We start from the raw sequence: 7,113 nt of genomic DNA on the forward strand, positions 1-7,113 counted from the left end.
TAAGCCCGCGTGCAGTTGCCGCAGGGCTATAGAACATTTTATGCTTGTTTCGCAACTGCACCTGTTCCCCAAAGCTTCCACAAAAAATCGCTCACAAAATGCAAAATGATCGGGCTTTTTAACACTTATCTATCTACATGGACATCTTACCTATCTTTTTGAACACTTTCCACAACTTTACACCATGTATTTATGCATTTATTCCTCAAAGTCTTAGCACTACTTCCAATTCCGTTTGAAATGCTGTTGTGTACATGCGTGACGTCACCCGAAATGTAATAGGCTGCATCATAGCTGCCATGTGTTTTGCCTACAGATCCGGTGATGTCACGCGTGCGCATGCCACATCATTTCAAACAGAATTGGAAGTAGTGCCAAGACTGAGGAATAAATGCATAAATACATGGTGTAAAGTTGTGGAAAGTGTTCAAAAAGATAGGTGAGATGTCCACGTAGATAGAGTAGTGTTAAAGAGCCCGATCATTTTGCGTTTTGTGACCGATTTTTCGTGGAAGCTTTGGGGAACAGGTGCAGTTGCGAAACCTAGCATAAAATGTTCTATAGCCCTGCGGCAACTGCACGCGGGCTTAGTACTAGAGCTAGCCTAATACTTGCCACAAGTTCCCATCTCGCTAATAACACTACGTCCTCCGCCGTGTAACAGTTGGAGAGCCTGGTCGGTTTAGCCTAATACATGATCCTAAGCTTACTCATCTACTTTTCCACGTTAACCCCAACCGCATAGATATTAGTCTTTAAAGTCCAAAAGACTATACTGAATACAGGCAGAGACAAGCTCGATCAAATAGACAGATCAATACGGCGGCTCTCATTCATAGAAGAAAAAGCTTCAATGTTCAAGCTCCAATGTTCAAGCTTCAAGCTTCAACCAACGAGAAACTCGGGAAGAAAGATGAAGGTCACGGTTACTAACATATTTCGTACAACAAATCTCGTACAACAAAGCTCCATAAGTCCATTTTGTGACCACTCCCTAAAATGGCGCACAGTACTTAAACACGCAAAAATTCAACAAAGCTTCCACGAAATCAACTTTGTTCTAAACAGTATGTACAGTAGCCGAGTCGTAAAATCCACAGCCGAGAAAGTCAGACGCGATGGGCGAACCAAACCTGAATATATTCAATATATATATAACTTAAGACCTATATTATATAACTTCGCGCGAAGCTTATTGCAAACATAAAATCTATCCGATTTTGGTTCACGAAAATGAAGTCAAAACAAAGGAAACGAGTAATACTTACAATTCAATAACGCAGAAGCACAGCAATGTAATGTAACGGTGAAATAAGATTCAGTCTTTGTCGAGTTATGGCGATGACTGCGGCGTCTGCCGTATTTATACTCCTCGTCACGCGGTACTAATTCCTCGGCTGTGATTGGCTCGCTCACGTGCGTGCCAAAAATAGAGAAACGTCACACGTCGCACATGTTCGTCATGTGATAGGTTCGATGGTTCTAGAAAATCTAGAATGTCCCGGATGTCTCGGTTTCGTGTTGCAAGTTCGGAAAGACTGCGGTCAAAGTACGGCTTACGCCAGTCATAGCCAGTTACGGTACGTGATACGTGATACGTATCATGATTTATAGTTGGCTGACCTCAAAATATCAAATTCAAATTCAAATAAAGTTTATTGCACAGATAATCGTAGATCATACAGGCAAATATGCTACAAACTACGATAAAACAAATTCTTAGGCTAATAACGACCTCGGACAAAGACGCTGCTGTGGGTTTCTACCGCTTACAAAATAACTCAAAATAGAGTAGCCCACAACGTTGTTATGACAAGTGATCACTCATGGCCATGCATTATTGCATACAAAAGACGCAGAAAATTCCGATAAAGTAAAATAAAATGACGCACTGTACATATGATAGCTCTACTTCTAGTACTATAGCCCGCGTTCGATAAACTGCCGCAGGAAGGCTGCCCCGCGGCAGTTTATCGAACGCGGGCTATAGTACTAGAGCTACACTGTACACATGGGCGTGTACAGGGAGGGGTAGCTCTAGTACTATAGCCCGCGGATCGCTGCCGCGGGCTATAGTACTAGAGCTAAGGGAGGGGTACATAGCTTTTTGTACAGCCCTATCCAACACAAAATTAACAATACGCTCACGATAGTTTTATTGTCAAAATAGTGTTGATAATAATGAGCAATGATAATAAGTTCATAAACTCAAAACTGTTAGCGTAGTAAATTCTTTTTTTTAAAGAAAACATACATAAAAAATACGCGTATATAAGTAATTAAAAACAAAAACAAAATGTGCCATATCGGGGAGGATTCTGGGAAAATTCTACTACTAACATGGCAGCCTCCACTGCGGTTTCATTCGTAGTGTGTATTACACTTACAGTTGGATTACAATTGTAGCAACAAATAATGACAAGGGAGAGCTTTCATAACTGGTTGTGAAAGAAGCACTGAAGCTTTTTTGTACACAAGGTGATAATTACTGATCGTTTATACGACTGTGGCACTGGGTATAATTCATTAAAAACAAGCAGTCTGAGTTTCAGTTTGCCACGACACTCACTGACGCTGAGAGGGTCTAAAATGTCTTCCAGGGTACTGCCGGAACGTACCCTGGTACTATCTAATTAGATACAATAATGTAACCCAAACACAGGATAGGGTTACAACGCGAGCCTATGGTTTTCTGTGGAGGAACCCCTGAGTGAATCACTCAGGGCAGTTTGCTGGTGCGTTTTCAGAGACTAGAAGTTAGAACTTCCAAACTGGGTTTATTCTAAACACGAACCTTTCTCCGCTATCCTGGAACTTACTATGTATCACAATACTCTGTATTAAACTAATATAACCTGTTACAAAAATTCGAAGTGACGAGCGGTGGATATATTAAGCGCCATTTCTGTTGACCTGTGACGTACTTCGGTTTGAAGAGCGGATTCACCGACCAATCGGAGGGCGCTGCGTTTGCCGATCGCTATGCGCATTGGAAATGCGTACTTCACAGGTCAACAGAAATGGCGCTCAATATATCCGCCGCTCGTCACTTCGAATTTTTGTAACAGGTTATATTAGTTTAATACAGAGTATTGTGATACATAGTAAGTTCCAGGATAGCGGAGAAAGGTTCGTGTTTAGAATAAACCCAGTTTGGAAGTTCTAGGCTCTGAAAACGCACCAGCAAACCGACCTGAGTGATTCACTCAGGGGTTCCTCCACAGAAAACCATAGGCTCGCGTTGTAACCGTATCCTGTGTTTGGGTTACATTATTGTATCTACTATCTAATATGCCGGACCGTACCTCGCCTACTCCACTAACGAGTCTAGGGAGTCGCCTACACCTACTCCCTAACCCTAACCCTAACGCCGGCTAACCCTAACCCTAACCATATCAGATAGTTACCAGGGTACGTTCCGGTATACCGGATCGTACCCAGGGTACGTTCCGGCAGTAACCTGGGGGACATGGACCCTATGAGCCTCACTGACACTGTATTGAATATGTAACGCGTCGCGTCTCCGGTGCCTGGCTAATCAGCTAGCTGTCATAGACTTGGTGATTAAAGTATCCAGAGTTATAACATGCGTTTAGCAAGATCAAATTTAAATTAGAGAACTACATTATAATCATATTTAAAAACATTGCTGTGATGCCATGATTCCTGATGCATTGATGGCAGGAGCCTCAGCCGAGACATGCGTCTAAACAGAGACATGCGTCGAAACAGAGGAATAGGTCCAACCTGTGATTGGAGGATAAAAATAGAATTCGTGACATTTTGTTTGACCGGTCATAGCCGCGCGTGTATTAGCCTATGAGTGATACCGCGCGTGCATATTTGCTATTTAATTAGACTAATCGTGCTTCAATAGACTAAAAATTCACAGAGAGTAATGCTAAGACATGTGTCTATATAATAGCTAGAATTTATAGAAATGTAACTGAAATCGTTCGCTCCATATGATAGTTAGTACACGTTTCTACCGGTCATAGCATAATATTGTATGCGGTGGGAGTGGGCAGGGTCTATTTTTATCCTCCAATCATAGGTCGGAGCAATTCCTCTGTTTAGACGCATGTAAACAGAGGAATTGCTCCGACCTGTGATTGGAGGATAAAAGTAGACCCCCACTCCCTCCCGCCGCATACGCTATTATGCTATGAGTTAGAGCAAATGATTTGAGTTACATTTCTATAAATTCTAGCTATTATAGACACATGTCTTAGCCTTAATCTCTGTGAATTTTGAGTCTATTGACGGGCGATTAGTCTAATTAATTAGCAAATCTGCATGCGCGGTATCGCTCATAGGCTAATAATATACGCGCGGCTATATGGCCGGTAAAAACGTGTACTAACTATCATATGGCGCGAACGATTTGAGTTACATTTCTATAAATTCTAGCTATTATAGACACATGTCTTAGCATTACTCTCTCTGAATTTTTAGTCTATTGAAGCACGATTAGTCTAATTAATTAGCAAATATGCACGCGCGGTATCGCTCATATGCTAATACACGCGCGGCTATGACCGGTGAAACAAAACGTCACGAATTATATTTTTATCCTCCAATCACAGGTCGGAGCAATTCCTCTGTTTAGGCGCATGTCAGCCGAGGAGGCCCTGCAGTTTTGGTCAAAACCTAACCAAATGAAATGTGTAGTATTAGTAACACTACCACTAGTGCAGTTTCATTGATTCGTTGTGTGTCTAGTGTTGATGCCCTCACATACTGCTTGCACCAGTGACGTTTAACCTGTATTGTGTGCTGTGTGGCCAATCGGAGTGTAGAATATGCATCTGCAGACACTGGTTAGTGAGACTAAAACAACTACATTTTTTTCAATGACAATGTACTCAATGGCTCAGTGAAATTGAACATATGTGCATGCAATGGCATTCCAATTTTACTGAAGAATTTGAGCAACTTATATAAGTGCAATTATTAAACAATTTTATACCGGTATAGTAGACTAGTAGTACATAAATATTTATAATAATGGAATTGGTCTTTTTATTTTTTTAGATTAGTACTCAAAAAGAAGTCAATCAAAATGCTGCCTGATCAAGTTATATACCCTTCCTCACGGTAAGTGGCAATAAAGAAAAGAGACAATGGGATAATTTTCATAATGTATATGAATGTGTATATGATGTGTATGGATCTACGTTGTTTATCTCATATGTGTACTGTATAAGTGCTATACTAATGATGCCTTTTGTATACATACATGTAGTAATTGAATCAGTGCTCAACTTGTTCATTACATTTTTACAGCTCAGTCCCGTATGTCGTCCTGTTAATTATTACAAAGTTGTTCCATTCTGCTGGCCTTTTCTTGTCATATGATGTGCTGAAAACTATTCATGTGGTGGAGTTCCTCTTTCTGGTCAAGGCAGGGTAGGTTTTCTTGTTTTACACACATATTTTCATCTAAACTATCATATTTGCCATTGGTATTTGAGAACAGAGTGAGGAAATTCTTTCTATTCTCATATATAATATTGGAATGTCAACAGATAAATGAGTTGGTTATATCTGTGTGCATCTGTGAGTGTGTGTGCGTGCTGTTTTTTACATGATGCATCACAAACAAAAAGCAGTGTGCTTATTTGATATATGAAAAATTTAATATATTCTCTTGTGTTTTTTAGCACAGCATTATGTATGATACTTCTGCAAAAGCCATTCACAAGAAATCAACGACTAAATAAACACCAGGTTAGGCTCTAGAATAAGTATTTCTGTCTTGTGCATCCTGTAAAAATTAAATCAAGTAATATCTAGACTTATGTTTAAACTGTAATAACTATATAAGTAGTAATATATGTGAAAATTTATAACATTCCCACTACATGCATGTTTTCAGTGCATTGAAAATCTGGATATGATGTGTTGGTCGACATGTGACATCAATATTAAACTCGATTCTAATTTTTTTTAGCGCAAGATCACTCAAAATTTGTTATACAAATTATTCATTTTTTTCAGTGGGGCAGAGTTGTGCGCCATGCTGCAGTTGGATGCTTCATTAACCTTCTATGGCTGTATGGATTAACACAGTGTGGCCCACTTCGGTAAAAAAAACACCCTGCAAACGTTCTCTTTCTCCTACGTTGCTCCTGCCACTGATATCATGTGCTGAACAGCTTAAAATTGAGACTTCATAGGAGCTGATCCCACATTCTTTTGTATGTTGTGATAATACAATAAATGTATTTATTTATCCATGTTGTGTTTGTCCGATCAAGTCTTTTCACTACTAAGTTTATAAATGTTCATTAGTATTTGATCCACAATGAGTCATTTCTCATATATGCTATCGATGATCTTGCAGAACTATTTTGTTATATGAGCACAGTGACTTGGTGATAATAGCTGGAGCAAGTGCTTTGTTCACATCTTCTGGAAGTCCAGCGAAGGTAAGCGAATGTGTTAAACGTAAATCTACTCCACCTTAAAGTGGATAAACCTCGCAGCTAGATGCATATATATATACCTACTGTGAGCTCGCCTATGTTGCAAAAATTCACTGCAACTTATTTGTATTGCTACTTTCACAACATTTCTTCATAAAATCTAAACGAAAGTTACGAAAGTAGCACCACAGGATGTTTACAGTGTTTACACATCCGGTACACAGCCGAGTGAACGTTGCACTGCATTAACAGTTCTTTTCTGTGATAACACATGTTATACTTTATTGTTCGATGTTTACTCGGTACGAAATTGTGAAAATTGTTTAAATCACATGTTATCTACATTCCATATGCAATCAGGAAACAAATATAGTGTTTTCGTTCCAGGAACTATTTGCGGTAGCATAGGGCTACTATTTAGCGCCCTCTGACACTTCGCTCAACATAATTTATTTGTATTTTTTGCCAAAACCACGTCTGACGGGGTAATTCAAAATAGTCATCTTCAGAGCACATTTCTGGCTCAATGAGAACATTTCGTGATGTTTGCATACTGCAAGTATGCTCACAGTAGGTGTATATAGGCTTTTTGTTGTGAGGTCCTTCCATTTTAACCCTTCTATCGGCACAGAGAGGCTTTAAATGCCCGCGACATTGGAAGCAATTTCAGTGTAAGAACTAAATA

The 7,113-nt window shown here is 39.7% G+C and overlaps 1 protein-coding gene and 1 long non-coding RNA gene across 2 annotated transcripts in view; one reads left to right on the plus strand and one right to left on the minus strand.

Moving 5' to 3' along the window:
* Positions 1 to 1,750, minus strand: part of LOC106810122 — a 3,342-nt gene extending 1,592 nt beyond the window's left edge. Inside the window, exons 1-2 of the long non-coding RNA XR_001393959.1 lie at positions 1,736 to 1,750; positions 1,269 to 1,623 (exon numbers count right to left, since the gene is read on the minus strand). This is a non-coding gene — a long non-coding RNA (uncharacterized LOC106810122). The remainder of the gene's footprint in view (positions 1 to 1,268; positions 1,624 to 1,735) is intronic.
* A 589-nt stretch (positions 1,751 to 2,339) lies between these two features.
* The window catches only part of LOC106810119 (zinc transporter 5-like), a 14,562-nt gene continuing 9,788 nt past the window's right edge, over positions 2,340 to 7,113 (plus strand). The window contains exons 1-6 of the mRNA XM_014813393.1: positions 2,340 to 2,478; positions 5,035 to 5,097; positions 5,287 to 5,409; positions 5,664 to 5,730; positions 6,001 to 6,086; positions 6,347 to 6,431. Coding sequence (XP_014668879.1) covers positions 5,063 to 5,097; positions 5,287 to 5,409; positions 5,664 to 5,730; positions 6,001 to 6,086; positions 6,347 to 6,431 — 396 coding nt within the window. The 5' untranslated portion in view covers positions 2,340 to 2,478; positions 5,035 to 5,062. The remainder of the gene's footprint in view (positions 2,479 to 5,034; positions 5,098 to 5,286; positions 5,410 to 5,663; positions 5,731 to 6,000; positions 6,087 to 6,346; positions 6,432 to 7,113) is intronic.

The sequence above is a fragment of the Priapulus caudatus genome, unplaced genomic scaffold (genome assembly GCF_000485595.1).
Source record: "Priapulus caudatus unplaced genomic scaffold, Priapulus_caudatus-5.0.1 Scaffold411, whole genome shotgun sequence".
Taxonomy (NCBI): Eukaryota; Metazoa; Priapulida; class Priapulimorpha; order Priapulimorphida; family Priapulidae; genus Priapulus; species Priapulus caudatus.